Below are 17073 nucleotides of genomic sequence, written 5' to 3'. Positions count from 1 at the left end.
GTATTTTTAAGTTAATAGAATTAAACATTCAACTCCCATGCCTCGCTGCCAAGAATAAATAACATATCTTCCATTTTGGAAATGCAATATGGAAGGTATATTCTTTTACATTATTGGTAGCAAAGGGTAAAATGATTTGGAAGCAGAATGTTTTACTGATTATGACTGAGGCAAAGGAAGGAAGGCAAGGTGTCTCTCTTCTAAAAGTGCCATTGTTCATGACAACACAGTCTAGTAGTCTTATATGAGAAACTCTGATTCTTGATATATTGTATAGAATCACATATTCCTTCGTCTATCACACTGCCTTCCTTCTTATGCTGATTCAGTGAAAATTGCTGATTGTGGGCCATCTCAAACAGTAAATGCTTACATATAGGGGAAGGAGGAATACATGAACCTAATACTCCTTGATTGTTCATTTATACCAACATAAACATTCCTCAGATTTACACCTGAACCACCATTGGCATTGTCCATGTATGCCTTATTACTATTAAATTTATATACCACTTATCTCACCATTCAAGACAAGTTCATATCACACACCACACATCAGAATGGCTATGATGTGTGTGATACAACATATACTTTTTATTTAGAAAATGTATCTGAAATGCATCACTTTTTCTGATGAGATAGAAATATTTTGGGCAACAGAATCATAGTACTCCTCTATTTTCCTGTATAAAAGTATCACAAACGCAATTGACAGAGCAGATATGCAAACTTTATATTCAGAAGATGTCTTTTAAAAGTATTTGAGATCTGAATAAAGTGTAGAGTTGATGTTATTAGAAGTCACAGTACTCATTTGAGGCTTGAGGACGTAGCAAAATTAAGAGAGACTTTAGAAAATTGACAGGTCAATGAAGAAGAGTTTGAGGAATTGGGTATGTCAAGTTTAATGAAAAGAAGGACTAGAGGCGATATGATAGCAGTGTTCCAATATTTGAGGATCAATGTATACTCCAGAGCACCTGAAGGAAGGACAAAAAGCAATGGATGGAAACTAATCAAGGAAAGAACCAACTTAGAATGAAGGAAAAATTTCTTGACAGAACAATTAAGCAGTGGAATGAGTTGTCTCCAGTTGTGGGTGGAGATTTTTAAGAAGCGATTGGATAATCATTTGTCTGAAATGGTACAGGGTTTTCTGCTTGAGCATGGAGTTGGACTAGACCACCTCCAAGGTCCCTTCCAACTCTGTTTTTCTATTATTTTGTTTCTCTAGGCAATGACTTGGGGGCCACTCAAAAGAAAAGGTGGGGAATGCCTGTAGTCTATCAATCCCTGAAGTTGATGGTTTGCCTGCCCATAAAGGCAACATAATGGACAATATTTCTGCTCTAAGTCAAAGCTACACATTTATGAATAGAAAGGTACCAGGTATGTTGCAATGATTGTAACTGGGTGAGAAAAAATGGCATAATAACTTTTGGTGGTTTAATATTCTTATAAGTTTTTTTAGTGATGATGAACTTGGGTTTGAAATAGTGATATCCGGAAAAAAAATGTAGTAACCCATTTGTTTCTCATATTTCATTTAACATTTCTGGCAACTGTTTAGAAAGGGAGCCTTTTCCCGAGATTGGAGAAGGAGGACATGCAGCCAGGAAAATATAGTTTTAAGGTTATGGAAACAAGTGCAAGATGTTATACTCCAAAATCACATATTTCTTTTTGAATCCAGATCACTGCCCAGTTCAAGTAGTTATTAACAGTTCATGTTCTTTTTGGAATATGTTTGTTTATTTTAGGCAAGCAACACCTGTCCATGGTTCTCTCATTTTAATATACTGCTATGAACAAATAAACCTATCAATTTTCTTCCTGAAGGAGATGCTTTGGAGTAATTGGCATATATTTTCAATACGGTATAGAAATACCCAAAACACAACTGAAACAACTGAAGGATTCAGCTAGAATATCAATCTGTGACTTCCTCATCCAGTTTAATTCAAAAGTAGAAAAAGAACAAAATACGCATCTTGATTATTTTTACCACCCTACCGAGTTTCAAATTTCTTCCTTCATGCAACATATTTGAAAGCAATCTTCTAAACCAGGGGTGTTAAACTTGCATCATCACGGTATTGTCACATGACATATCACAACTTTTTCCCCCTTTGCTAAACCGGGCATGGGCATGGCCAGTGTGTGACGCATCTGGCCCACGGGTTGAACAGCCCTGTTCTAAACCTATTGTCAGCGTTCCAGAAAACCCCCAACTCCAAGTAAAGATGCGGAAGCAGGCATTTTCCAAAGTTCTCATTAGAAGAGGTAAACTGGCATATCTGGGAAATCCCGAATCTGAAAAGCCCAGGTTTTCCTTCAGTAAATCAAAGCTCCCAAAACCATTCCCTTTCTCCCCAGTCGATCACATGCTCCAATCAAAGTCCGTTCCATCTCGACCCATCCCCGACCACTCCTCCTCCAGATGCTGGATCGCCCTGACCTTGACCAACAGGAAGAATGCTATTAGGTCTACTAAACCCCTCTCCTAAATACCTCCTCCTACCTTCCCACACATGAGGTGGCAGCATTGAAGCTTCCGGCCTAATATGGCTTCCAAGGCTGACACCTATAATGCTGAGTACCAGCCTTAGCATTATTTCAAATCAGATATATCCTGCCAGAGATATTATAATGTAGTACACTGAAGCTAATGAGAACTCAGAAAAAGAGACAAGTATTTTCAAATTAAAATCTGATTTAATTAATACAGGAGACCAGTGGGCTAAGTATTTTGATGTCAATTGCTACTGAATAAGTATTTGTAATTTATAGGCATTGTTATGAAATATGAGATAATCGCAATAGTACTTAGACTTATATATTGCTTCACAGTGTTTTACAGCCCTAAGTGGTTTAGAGTCAGCATATTGCCCCAACAATCTGCATCCTCATGTTCACAGACTTCAGAAGGATGGAAGGCTGAGACAACCCTGAACCAGTGAAAATCGAATTACCAAACTGCTGGCAATTGGCAATCAGCAGAATTAGCTTGCATTGTAACCACTATGCCACCATGGTTCATTGAGAATATAAAGACATTTGAGCACAGAAGTTTCCTGGAATGGAACAACTTTCAGAGGATATATTGGAAACTTTTACTTGCACTTGGGTTAACTTCCTTTTATTCTACATTAATCTTCCCACACTGATAAAATTGTTTTCTCCATGTAAGGACAGAACTACTTGCATAGCACCAAGGGTGATTTACAACTACTCTTTAATTAGAGAAGGAACCTAAAGGCTTGCTTTGCCACAGTAAAAAAGATTTCTGGTATAGATTTGTCTAAGTATTGCATAGATTACAATCATGTTTAAAAAGTGTTTATGGTGTTAATTCCAGACTTTCCTCTGCAGTTTCAGGGTTGTAAACAAAGAAAGTTACAAAGGTTCAACAGTTGTTTTAATGTGTTATAAATGGCTTTTCTTTCAGTCATTTGGCTTTCAAATACAAGGAATGACTGCTTATTTTGAGCTGGTGTGTTGTGGTACTGGTCAACCACTCACCTGACCATTTCTGCCATGGGCGCCAATTGTACTTCAGCATGCTACTGGAATATATCAAATGACAATAAATTGGATACACTTGCCAGAAGCAAAATACATGGCCAGGTGTCATGTGACTGTAACAAGAACATACACTACAACTAAAACCATCAGCAATTCAATTATATTTCTTTTCTCTGAACTGCATTCTGCTCAAAGGGCTTGTATTCACAAAGGAGGTCAAAAGATACTTGCTTTCAGCTTTTGATGATGTATTTCCTACGCATTTAGGAGAAATACTATCTTTTCACTATTTAGAATATGAATCAATAGGTTTTATTGTTTTTAAATAGCAGTTTTACAGGTGGGTTCCACCCTTATTTACATAACACCTTTAAGTACAATATAAAACAATTTTATAAAGATACACAGTACAGATTTTTAGAAGTCAAGCCTACCATTACACACAGGAACATCTCTCTCACCAAAATACTGCAAAAAGATAGTTGGATTACTAGTATAGAATTGATCTAGCAACTTCTTGCGTTCCTTGGCGGAGAGACTGGAGTCTTCATCAATAGTTTTTAGTAAAGACACCAGTTCCTCTTTTGTAGTTTTTTTGGCACTGAAATGATACTCACATTCATCAAGCCTCTGGCAAAAAGTATATCCTGGAATAAGAATAAAATTCATTATTAAAAATAACATAGACGTTTGAGGTATTTATAATGGTTTTCTTAAATGTTTTCATAATATTCCCCTATTTATAATTCATAGAGTGATTCTGGAGATTTCAATTTTTTTGGATAAAGGTAGAATATCTGTCTTGCTTAAAGTTGCCCGACTAATCCCAATTCTCTTTCCATGAAGTTTAGGATGTTTAGTGTTAGAAAATGGTAAGCACTGAGATATTCAGTACTTCTTCTGAATAGGTTGAAAATACCATGTAAAGTTTTGCATAGCCCATATTGATAAATTTATTTACTTTTAATGTCACTCTTTCTGCAAAAGAGCAGATTTTTCTAGACTGTTTAGCAGCTTCATTTTCATAGTGGACTATGCCCAGAGCAGCTCACACTAAAGTTTATTATTAACATGACTAAAGCTTATGAAAATAAAGTTTACCAATATTCAGACTGGAATCTGTGCCTCTCTGTATAGCCAGAAGCTTATCGCTGACCATTTTATGTAGCGTCCCTGAAATCTTGAACAAAATAAAATAACATTAGTTATTAAGAATGGAATAGATTACTCATAATAGTGTGGAGAAAATGACTTGTGGATACTTACCTTTAAAACATCTTTCTGATAGTCCACTAGAAATAAAATCAAAAGATCTGTTTTTCCTTTAGATAATGTTTTATTGTTGATTATGGCTTTGGAGAACATTCTTTTCACAACCATCCTATTTTCACTCTATAAACCGGGAAGGGGTGGGGGGTGGGGAGAAGCAGAAGGATTAAAAGTTTGTACTGATAGATCTACCTTATTTCCTATAGCTATAATTATAGTATATATTCACATTTTTCAAATGCATGCCTTTTAGTCTTAGTAAATTGACCATTTTGTAAAAGGGCAGTCAACCATAGTTATACAAGTGCAAGCAATTTTAAACATTATGCAAATGAGGTTGATTTATTTCAGGGCAACCCATGGGAGCATTCTTCCCATGGTCTCCCTTCCAGCACTAAACTACGTCAGCCAGCTTATTGTGATGCTTTCCTGGGGCAATATTAGAAGTTCATAATCATGGTGTAGAAATCCATGCTGAGGTCACCTTCTCACTTCACTGTTCTTCTTCTCAGGAGGAATGATGTTGCCATGTATAATTGTGGTCTTTTCCTATATACAGTGGTACCTCGGTAGTTGATTGCTTCAAAACCCGTCAAATTTGGTATTCGACGCATTTTGAGGTGAAAATGTTGTCCCAGTACTCGGCGTTTGTTTAGTACTTGACATATTGTGATAGGAAGAAGGGGATGGCAGAAGAGAACAGACAGCAAGACAGCCATGCTGAGAAGGTCGCTGCAAAAGGATGTTGCTGACATAGGAAAAGGGACAGACGAAATTATTCCTGGCTGAAACAAAGGGTCACATGATTTGTTTGGGATTTGTCTTTTTTAGTACTCCTTGCACCTCCCGGAATCAATTAACAACCTGTACTGAGGTACCACTGTAGTCTTTGATTTCAGCTATTAATCATTGACACTGGAATGATCCACTGTCTAACAGCATTCAGGAACCTGAAGCCTTCCTGATATTCCTGAATTACCATATTGATTGCTGTAGATTAAGTTGTTGGGAGTTGTAGTTTAGCACATCTGAAGCAGAGGTGGGTTTTAGCAGGTTCTGACCAGTTCTGGAGAACCGGTAGTGGAAATTTTGAGTAGTTCGGAGAACCGGTAATAAAAATGCTGACTGGCCCCGCCTCCTTCTATTCTCTGCCTCCCGAGTCCCAGCTGATTGGGAGGAAATGGGGATTTTGCCGTAACCTTCCCCTGGAGTGGGGTGGGAATGGAGATTTTATAGTATCCTTCCCCTGCCACGCCCACCAAGCCACGCCCACCAAGCCAGACCCACAGAACCAGTAGTAAAAAATTTTGAAACCCACCACTGATCTGAAGGTCCACAAGTTCTCTATCCACATCCCCATGTCACCAAAGAACATAAAGAGGTTTCACACTTGAAGTACTTGCCTCACTTTGTAGCTTAAGTTCAGAATTCTGAGCGATCACGGCCATGAAATAAAGCAGTTTCCTGAATTCCTCTCTTGCAGGGCTATCCAATAATTTTAAATACAGCTGAATGGCTTCCAAAGCCTGATCAGTTTTTCCATTAACTGGAGGGAAAACCAAACCAAATTGTTACATTGTATTTTTATTTAAATACCGATTGACAAACATATGCATGGTTTGCCATTTTTGTCTTATAATAAACTATATAAGAATGTGAAATATAAATTTAGATCAGATTAATTAAATCAACTTTTTTTTTCATGATCTGCACCAGAACTTACTTTAATTTTTTTACTAAAATAATATGCTTAATAAGATCATAAATATTTCAGAAAATAGTCCCTTTATCAAACCTCACAGCTTCTTGATTTAATTAGAATCCTAGTTATTTTTTAGCTATAAATAATAACACCACTACCACTGCCAATATGACACACTGGCAGAATGAATCTGCTGGCAAATCCCTATCACATTGTTATAGATTTCCAACGTTCATTATGGAAGTTTCCCCTTATAAGGAGTACATGACATATTGACTATTGTCTGCTTCACTTAGAAATTAATTGTATTAATACATACATAAAAGTCCTGATTAAGTATTACATGCAAACACATGACCTGCAGGCATAAAGATAGCTTTAGTTAGGATCATGGCATTCAATGGCATTCTGACTTGGAGATGGTTGCTTTTATAGGGCTTTACTGCAGTTGTTAAGTGAAGAAGTGTTACTTTGATCGTTCAGCAAATCCTTCTTTCCCCATTGACTTTCCTTGTTGAAAGCCAGTTGTGAAGGACACAATTGAAGATCATGTGACCCCAGGACTCTGCAGCCATTGTAAATACATACACAGTTGCCAAGAGCTCAAATTTTGATCACGTAACTGAGGGGAATGCCGAGACAGTTGTAAGTATGAGCATCCATTGTAAGTCACTTTTTTCAGTTCCTTTTAACTTCAAACAATTGCTAAATGAATAACTGTATGTTGGGAACTACCTGTGTATATACAAATGTCACTGATCTGCTTGTTACAGAGGACTCTACAGTGATATAGGTAAAGCTAAAGGTTACATCCCAACGGTGTGTTTCACTGTTAACCAAAGAAGGTTCTTGGATGAGAAGCAAAATGTCTTCAAAGTCCAGTTGCCTTTGAAAAGCACCTTTGGGTCAACCATGACCTGGATGACTGAGAATGTCCATAGACATATGGATAACATCACTGCATTGGTAGGAGAATGTATCCTGCAATGCTACACATTGGAAAACTGGCAGATATTCACTACTTATCACTGGCCCTCACATAGAGTGGATTTCACACTGTGATAATTGGATCATTGTTGCTTGGTTTTGGCTTAGCTGTAAAGTCTGGCACTGGGGTTTCTAAATCATAGATTAGAATTTAGCATGTTATGTAATATGGCCACCGTAGTTTACTTTAAAAACTATAGTAAAACAAAGCATGGTTTAGTGCAGTATGTGGATATGAAGCAAGATAGAATTGATTTGTTAAAACTAAATAGATATATTTTAAATGCACATCTGACCTTTTTACCCCATCTTTTATTATTATTATTATTTGTAACTCAAAGTGGCGAGCATATTTAATACTTGGTCCTGCCCCTATTTTCCCTGCAACAACAACCAGTGTGGTGAGTTGAGCTGAGAGGGAATGACTGGCCCAAGATTGCCCAGCCAGTTCTTATGCCTAAAGTGGGAATAGAATTCACAACCTCCTGGGTGGTTGCCTTGCCCAATAGACCAAATTGGCTGTCATCTTTATTTCCATCACATCATAGGCTATTTAAAAAAAGTAACAGCCTGCATTTAGGATTCTCCCATTGCCTTTATAAGTAAACCTTTGTGCATTACCCTACTTTTCGAAATCTAAGCAGCATGATGGAGATCCCATGGATACTTGCTTTTCTCTGGATGGCCTGTTTGACAGGGCAACACAGGGAGGAGGGGGAATACATGACAAATTTGTATGACAAAACACTTTGCTTTTTACAATGCGTGTTAAATCCATTCACTTACCTAGCAACTCAGCAATTCCCAGGTGGATTTCAGGCACATGGTTTAGCAATGGTTCCTTTTTTTGGCTGTAATACCTCCCAATAGTATCAAACAACAACAGTTTCCCCACATGCACTTTGTCAGACCGATCAGGTAAACTGCGGCTTACTTCAACCACCATCGCATCTGGGAGATACTCCAAACAGTCAATTGCTGCTGAAAGCCATTCATCTGCCCTAGAAAAAGATAATGCCTACAATGTTCTATTGACTATAGTATTGGCTCTACTGCAGATAACATTTTGTTGTGAATAAGTCCCACTGGAAGTCAAGCGAACATGCTAGGGCCAAAGGAACAATAATGAAAGGATCTCTGCTTAAAGAAGATAAAGCAGCCACTGAGGATGGCACATTTGGGCAGAGATTATGACACAGAAGGAGGAGAACCCATCCCAAAACTCAGGAGTGAGCACCTTGTACCCCACATATGGCCCACAAGACCTCTGCAATATGTGGAGGCAGGACAGAGAGGCCAATATGTTCAGTTTTCTGAACTTGCAGGAGGACTTAAGGGACAAAATGGGTGCCCGGATCCTAATGTTTTCATCACTCATGTACACATCTCCCAATCAGTACAGCAGTTTTTTTCCTATTGGTGGATTTTCTAAAATGGGGGGGGGATTGTAATTCTCTTAAGGCCCTCATTCAGTCCCATTTCCCTCAGAGGCCATAAAAGGACAGGAATGTCTCGTATGTTCCTTTAAAACTCTCCAAAATTAAAAATCAGTTATTTAAGAAGGCATTTTATTTGCCTTCCTAAATAAACAATATTTTTGTTCAAACAGCAAAGGATGAGATTCAAGTATAGAGTAGACATGGGCAAACCTTGCCTCAAATCACAAAAGGTTTGCCCATGTCTACTCTATACTTGAATCTCGTCCTTCGCTGCTTGAAAAAAAATATTGTTTATTTAGGAAGGCAAATAAAATGCCTTCCTAAATAACTGATAAATAAGTTTTTTTGCCTTCCTATTCGTACAGATATATACATAAATACTTACTGAGCATCACCAAAGGCTTTTAGTATTTCTCGGTCAAGATAGTTGTTTGTGATGCTATGTTCAGGTTCCTGCTTTGTTTGTGGAAATTGGGATCCAATCTTGTGGTGTTTAAGTAAAGAATCAAGCAATGGAAGATCTATTAGCTGCAGGAGACGGGCAATAGTTTGCTCTCCCCAGACTTCATTAATGACTAGGGAAAATGAAGGGCACAAACGAAATAATGAAATTATTAACAAACATATAATGATCAAGAAATGTAATCCAACGTTGCAGTCTTTGCTCGTGGTGACCGACTTTTCTTCTGCAGAGAACATTAAAATAATTTATTCCTCCTGCTTTACTATCAGCCACAAGAGTACTTCAGAATTAAAAAAGAAGATAACCAATAGAGATTTATGCGGCAAACAGTAAAGACTTCAATGTATCCAAAATGCTTTACATTCTTTCCTGTTTGAATTGCCAGAGATCTTTACTAGATGGGAAAACCAATCACGTAAATCATGTTAATAAGGATGCATAAAAGAAAGAAACCCTTGTTAACATTTTTCCAGCTAGAACAATGACACCCTTAACTTGAAGTACTAAACAAAGAACTTGTTTGGGGTTTTCTACATTTTTTTGGAGCAATCTGCAAAGCCAGACACATACAAAAAATGATAGAACTAGCTACTAAGTTAGTATCAGATTTTGTTCTTGTTCAAGAAGCAGATTGAAAGAACATGGCAGCCACGTGTTACAATCATCTTGTTTAAGCCAGTTATGGCTTGAGAAGAATGGACTATTTGTACTGCTGGAGCCACAAATTAGGCACAAAGCAGGAGACAAGGCCACAGTAGTAAATTCCATATTCCTTCAAAAACTTATGTCTCTAGTTTTAAAAAAAAACTGAAAAAGGGAAAGCAGCAACAAGTGCTGGAGAAGGAGACATGAGTGCCTTTACCATGAATGGAAATCTTTGGTTTTGTTGAGGAGCTGAGACTACAACTACAACTCTCTCTTTCCCATCTCTAGCATGAACATACCAAATTGTTTCCAGATTACATCAAGAGCTGCAGGTTGTTCACTAATGATCTAGGCCCGTGATGGCGAACCTATGGCACACATGCCAGAGGTGGCACACAGTGCCCTCTCTGTGGGCATGCGAGCCATCAGCCAAGTTCAGCTCTGCCATGCATGTGTGCGCGGCTCCCACTGGCCAGCTGATCTTTGGGTCTCTGCCACCCATGCGTGGGAGGCAGGGTGCATGTGGGGAGGTCATGCACACATGCACGGGGTGGGACACATGCTGGGGGGTGTGCACATGCACAGGGGTGGGGTGTGCAGGGGGACCACATGCACATGCATGGGGCGGGGCGCGTGCAGTGGCTGCGGGCGCATTGCATTTTGGAGGTTCAGGCTGGCTCACTCGCATTCACGTGGGCACACGCACTTTGGGCATTCAGTCCGGAAAAGGTTAGCCATCACTGATCTAGGCTGTCATTATTCTCAGGTACTGCCTGTTTTTTTTCTAATGTATTATAGATTCATACTGTCTAAGATAACCATGATGTGAGACCATACCACAGGAGAGATACCTGAGTTGTCAGGCTTATGAGAAAATTAGCAGCTGTGAAGAATTTGAGCAAATACCCCACACAATGTGTTCTTTTGCTTGGAGCTCTTCATTTTATAGTGGACATGATGGAAGAGAGGTTAATTTTCTATTTGTCTACAATTTAAGAAACGGAAAAGCTTTGCTGGAGATAGTTCGATGTCTTTCCCCCTTACCTTGACGAGACAAATGTGAGGATGGATTTACTTGAGGAGAATTAACAGGTTTTAGACTCAGGTTTTCTAAGAGATCCTCCAAACTTTCTGATCTCATGGATGATGTACCAAATAATAATCTTTTTTCCTGTCTGTAATTTAAAAAAAAAAAAAAATAGGAATGGAAGATCCAAGTATCAGTACTGATAGTAATATTTAGATCTTATTTCTATACACAAAAGCCAAACCTCTGTACTATAACTCCAATGGATACATACATAAACACTCCCCTTAAAAAATATTTTGGTCATAGTTGCATTTTTTAAATTCCCTTCAATCATGTCCAATTCTTGGAGATGTCTAGATATGTCCCTGCAGTATTCTTGGCAAGGCTTTTCAGAAGCGATTTGCCATTGCCTCTTTTCTAAGGTTGACAGAAAATGACTAGCCTGAAGTTGTGCAGCTTAATTCATGCCTAAGGTGGTACTAGAACTCTTGGTCTCCCAGTTTCTAACCTGTTGCCTTAACTACACCACCAAACTGGCTCTTTATAATTAATCCACTTTACCTTAATTATCACATGGATACTTATATTAAAAAAACAATTCTACATATGTGCATTTATTTATTTGTATCCTACCTTTTTTTACAAATATTTCAAACCTGGTGTTTTAACCACTAGACCAAACTGGCTCTCTTATGTTTCATTATCCATAGTGGTCAGTCTGATCACTAACAAATTCATTTTCCAAGAATAAACTATTAACAGAGTCTATAATTATTGCCAAGATTTATATTATGGAAAAGAGTTTGCAAGCTTCCTCACTTTTAAGCATCATGTCTTTCACTTTAGTTAGTTATTTTCAATATATAGATGGACAACTGAAGTTAAAACAGCAATTTGACTAAAGATACTTAGTGGTTGTGATGGACTTTGTTTAATGATACAAGATCCAAATCCAGTACCACCTGCCAATACTCATAAATTAGCTTGCTAATATCAAATTGCAACCTTGGTTTAAAGTTTGCTAAGTAAGGTAGCTTTATGGATATGTTATTAATGTTTAATGCCACTGTAGTCAGCCAAAGAGATTCCTTGGAAACACATTTATGGGTGTCTCTCCTTTCTGAAGTTAGATTAGTGGCACCAAAGCGATGGTCTTTTTGGGGCTGCCTCTCCAGCTATGAAACACACTTCATAGAAACACTTCAATGGTCCTTACATTGTTACTTCTAGGCACATAACAAGATGCAATTCTTTAATATACATTTCCTCCTCTAGATCAGGGGTGGGCAACTATGACCCCTTGACAACCTGTGGCTGGCCCAGGAATTCTGGGAGTTGAAGTCCACAGGTTGTAAAGGAACCATAGTTGCCCACCCCTGCTCTAGGTGTTCTACAAAATAGCTCTTTTAATTCCAACATATCCATGCATGCTTTGCTTTGAGATTTGTACTGCCATACAACTGGGAGGGCATAAAAGTTAGGAAGATGCAGACAACCAGAAAAAAATGTAAGTTCCTCTCTAATTTTTCAATATTTCATCCTGAGCATTCTCACACAGACCTTTGCTGTATAAAATGGCCATGCTGTCTTCCGCAGAGGCTCTCCACTTGATTCCTTGTATTTGAGAATCTGTAAAGGCTGCAGCTGCTATCCTCAAAGACAGATCGTTTGTCTTTTCCAAAGACCTTGGTGGAAATAGCCTCAAACACCTTGTAGTCCATCAAAGCCTGGCATACTCGTACAACTTTACTCCGATTAATATCTGTGTCACCAAAATATTTGTTTTGGAGAAGATGGGCATAGACAACATCTACTGCGTCGGAGCCAATAAAACAGTCATTATAACATTTCAGATTCTGACGTCGTTTTTTCACTTCAACTTGGGTCTGAAGTGCGTGGATAATGCTGCTCCAAACATAAGTAGCTCCAAATGGTCTCTGTGCCAAGCTGAAGCCTTATAAAGCAATAGAGAAGATGAATTAGATGCATTTCCTTTCTGAAAAGTATAATTAATGTACAGGTAGTCCTCAACTTACTACCATAATTAAGCCCAAAATTTATGTTAAGTGAAAAATTTGTTAAGTGAATTTGTCCCATTTTACGACTTTTCTTGCCACATTTTATTAAGTGAATCATTGCAGTTGTTAAATTAGTAACCAGGTTGTGAAGTGAATCTGGGTTCTCCATTGACTTTGCTTGTCAGAAGGTCACAAAAGGGGACCCTGGGATGCTGCAACCGTCATAAATGTGAGTCAGTTGTCAAGTGTCTGAATGTAAAGCACATGACCATTGGGATGCTGCAATGGTCATAAGTGTGAAAAATGATCCTAATTCACTATTTTCAGTGCCGTTGTAACTTCAAAAAGTCACTAAATGAAGTGTTGTAAATTGAGGACTACGTGTACTCCTTATTTTAAAGAATCCTTTCCAAACAGGCATTACCAAAGAAATTATTCATCTGAAGCTTTTCTCTCTCACTTGAGGTGGCATTACCTAAAATCAGCTTCCTTTAGTGCCATTGGAGCACAAGTGATTTTGCTTGGCATACTAAAGCCCATACTCCAAAAATGGGCTGAGCCATGGATTATTCTGAGGAGGTGGTTTATGTGTTTTAAGAGATAAAATTAATACCTGATGCACTTATCATGAACTAAATTTGGCTCCTCAAATCTTCCAATGACATGTAGACTACAGGCCACTGGAAAAGAGAGGGGAGAGGAGAGGAAAGAGAGAAAAAAAGAGAGAGAGGAGAAAAAGATGCTGGTGATTTGCTTGCAACTGCCAGATAAACATTTTGCACTATCATTTGACTGGATAGCATTGAATTCTAGTAATATTCTTCTCTCCTTCTAGAGCAGGGGTGTCAAACTGGATTTCTTCAAGCAGCATTCTACAGTCAGCATTGTAGTTGTCCTCTGCGGGCCAACCGGGGGGTGGGGGGAGATGGGACAGATGGCAGACGGGACGGATGCCTCCTGCAGCACTCGGCCGGCCAAACCTCTGCCAGCCAAAACCATGCGTGGCCCCCCTGTGCCCCATTTTTGCTGACAGAGGCACCTCAGGCTGGTCCTTTTCTATTTCCAGATCAGTCCCATGGGCCAAGTTCTAAGCACCCTGTGGGCCAGGTGCGGCCTGCGGGCCTTGAGTTTGATACCCCTGCTTTAGAGGTTGCTACATTTCAGCTTCCCATATCACTTATTCATCTCATGTTGGCTGGGACCATTATTCTATGGCTACCTCAATTCTGCTAGACTTAAAATATGCAGACACCTGTCTGGAGTAGGCTAATACCAGTTTTCACAATCCCCAGTCAATATGGGTTATTGAACCAATGTCTAACCATTTAGGAGAAACCACACTGCAGATGTTGAAACCACTATGATGATTCAGGAAAAACAAGCTATATATTGTCATCAGTGTTTCTTTTGTTAAAAAGCATGCAAAAAGACCATTGTATTGTGGGAAAATTGAATAAAAGTCAATGCATAATGATATAACAGATAATAAGATAACTTAGTGCCATATAGGGATGCTGTTTTGATCTAAGACCTTTGGCAACAAAAAACACAACAGGTTCTTTTTAAAATTAATATTGTTGTAACATATTTCCCCCCAAAACGTTTATTGCAATTATTATTTGTAACTTAATTATAATCCACATTAAAACAAATTCCTCTGACATGTGTAACATGGGCACATCTATTCAGTTGTTAATAGGAACTGTCAGTGTGTAATAATTTTGAGTAGGCTACTACTGTAAGTGTTTCTAAGAAATATTGTATTCATTTGACATATTAACAATTAGGAGCAGGGTTGGCTCTAGATTAAGGCCAAGCAGGCACGGGCCCAGGGGTACCACATTGAAAAGACTTCTAAAAAACACAATAAAAAAAGTAAAAGTCATATGACAGCAATGGATGCTGACTTAATTAAAATTATAATGCAAAATGGGAGAAAATGTCCAAGAAAAAAAATTGTCCAGAGATAAAAATCATGACTATAAAGCTAAAAAATTGAAGGGGGGGGGAACACAAGAGAGAATGCATTTTTGCCATTCCTAACATCATCAGAGGATGAGCAAAACCACAATGGGCAGCAGAATATGACTTTCCCTAGGGTGCCAAAGTGGCTGGAGTCAGCTCTGGGGAGGATGGAAACCTCACCTTGAAACCTCTAAATAGCACCTTTCAAATATACTCTTATCAGAGCAATCACAGTAATATACCTAGAGGCATCCTGCTTAAACAAATGGAACTAGTTTTTGTGTGCATGTGTCTTGGTTTGCCAATTGTTCAAAATTTAACCCTGGACTGCCACAAAAACAGGGTAGATAGAGATAAGCTTCCAAAGACAGATTGCAAAACCTATTCTGAGGGCCAAATGTGAATACGGCCTGGAGCAATTGGAAAGAATACGGGAGAAATAAGGCACTGTTGCAAAATTTATTCTTGGTCTATAACTAGGTGCTTATGTTGGTTAGCAACAATTCAGTCAGGAGAGTTTCCTAGTTTGCTATCCCCAAAGTGGGAAGAAAATACCTCATTTCCTAATACTTCCCCAAAGGGTAGAGGCAAAGGTAGAGAGTTTTTCAAGCTTAACATAAACAATCATTTATTGATGCCTTTTTTTTAAAGAGGGAGTAAGAATGGCAACCATTCTTAACTGTTTATGAGAAAGGGAGGAACTGACAAGCCCGGAGCCCCTTCTCTTAAGGCAGAAGGTCGGCAGAAAGTACCAGATAATCTCTGCTTACAAAACGGCCTTTTCTCCTTGAATTAAATACGGCGGAGAGGAACCGCGAAACCAAGGCAATAAAGATAGCAGGGCTGGGAAAGTAGGTTGGAGGGAGTCCGCCTAAGCACACATCCTCCCCAGCCGGGACAAGCGCTGCATGTTCTACTACCACCTCTCCCAAAGCAGCGGAGGGGATGGAGAAGTGGCGAGCCCTTCTCCCACGATCCAACTCCAAGTGACCCGGAGTAGACAGAAGAGGACCGGCCAGTCCCTTTCTCCCCACCAGACAAGAGAGACGGGAAGAAACCGCACAAGGAAGAGCATCGGGGCAACAAACAGCGGGGTCCTTCTCCACCACCAATTCGGGTTGCGGAGAGGGCAGGGAGCCAGACCACCGGGACCGGGGGACCCATCTCTTCAGAGCAGCAGGGCAGAGAAGCGTACAACCTAAAGCCCAAATCCGACGGGAAGTTCTCTCCCGTCCTTATTTACCATCAAGCGCGGGAGCAAAACAAGGGAATTCCACCTTCCCTGCAGCACCACCAGCTTTAAAGAATCCGTCCCGACCGGTCGAGTTTCCTTACTCTTTTCCTTTCGCCTCAGCGTGACACTCTGGCCAGCAGCTTTTTTTACCCTTCTCTGTAAAACAAACCCCCCCCCCGAATCCTTGGCTCCCCTGCCTGCCCTCTGGAACATACCCCGGGAATCCAGCCTTACCTGGGGGTCTGTTGGCGGGGCTATACACCGCGCAGAGATTCAAAGCTGCCGCCTTCTCTTTCACCGTAGCCATCAGCGCGGCTCCTTTCGCCAAACGCGTCTCCGCGAATGATACAAACGCTTCGCTGCCTCCTAGTGGTCTCTTCGCCGGGGTAAGTGGGCGGGGGCCCTAATGTGCGCAGGACCTTGCTATTGGCCCAAATGGGTTCTCGGGGGGCGGTGGTTGGGATACGCTTCTAGTCTTCATAGAGGTCGCCGGAGAGGAGTTGAATGTCTCCTCCTGGACGTAGAAGCTGAGTTGTAAAGAGTCGCTCTTACTCCCTGTTGTAAAATCCGGTACCTCGGATAATTTTCTTTTACTGTTTTGTTATAATAAAATAATGGCATTGGCTGTTCCGCCAAAGCGATCGAATGTGATGGAAAAGATTGTTATTGTTCGTATCCAGTTATTTAAAAAGAACTTCGGGAAGTTCTTCTCAGCGTGTGTCAATTTAAGTGGTTTGAGGGGATCTTTCCGTGCAGCAGAAATAACCCTGCGCTGTACCACCAGTCTTCTAAAATC

General features: G+C 39.6%; 1 protein-coding gene and 1 long non-coding RNA gene across 3 annotated transcripts in view; one reads left to right on the top strand and one right to left on the bottom strand.

Annotated features, from left to right (window-relative positions):
* LOC117665374 (uncharacterized) overlaps nt 1–4643 on the top strand; it is a 7436-nt gene extending 2793 nt beyond the window's left edge. Inside the window, exons 2-3 of the long non-coding RNA XR_004591331.3 lie at nt 1235–1389; nt 2851–4643. This is a non-coding gene — a long non-coding RNA (uncharacterized LOC117665374). The remainder of the gene's footprint in view (nt 1–1234; nt 1390–2850) is intronic.
* On the bottom strand, nt 3815–17073 carry DEPDC7 (DEP domain containing 7). Of its 2 annotated transcripts, XM_087878210.1 has the most exons (10): nt 16512–16621; nt 13692–13758; nt 12621–13014; nt 11075–11205; nt 9308–9497; nt 8270–8484; nt 6198–6340; nt 4792–4917; nt 4627–4705; nt 3815–4172 (listed from the first exon to the last, which is right to left on the bottom strand). In XM_087878210.1, the coding sequence occupies exons 2-10, from the start codon at nt 13705–13707 to the stop codon at nt 3943–3945; spliced, it is 1524 nt and encodes a 507-aa protein (XP_087734336.1). In that variant the 5' UTR covers nt 13708–13758; nt 16512–16621; the 3' UTR covers nt 3815–3942. The 2 variants fall into 2 exon arrangements, with proteins under 2 accessions (XP_087734336.1, XP_034273045.2); XM_034417154.3 differs by lacking the exon at nt 13692–13758 and having other exon boundaries at nt 16512–17073.

The sequence above is a fragment of the Pantherophis guttatus genome, chromosome 1, assembly GCF_059756535.1.
Source record: "Pantherophis guttatus breed Tessera chromosome 1, ASM5975653v1, whole genome shotgun sequence".
Taxonomy (NCBI): Eukaryota; Metazoa; Chordata; class Lepidosauria; order Squamata; family Colubridae; genus Pantherophis; species Pantherophis guttatus.
Note: the sequence above shows the minus strand (reverse complement) of the source record. Positions and strands in the feature narration are given on the sequence as shown.

Excerpts from the sequence above, each read along its gene's own strand:
- DEPDC7 (XM_034417154.3), bottom strand. The coding sequence starts at position 16,584 with ATGGCTACGGTGAAAGAGAAGGCGGCAGCTTTGAATCTCTGCGCGGTG. Across the intron at positions 11,206-12,620 it reads GGCCATTTTATACAGCAAAG|ACAGGAAAAAAGATTATTAT; the intron begins GTCTGTGTGAGA and ends TTTAAATTACAG. Across the intron at positions 4,173-4,626 it reads AGATTCCAGTCTGAATATTG|GATATACTTTTTGCCAGAGG; the intron begins GTAAACTTTATT and ends TTCTTATTCCAG.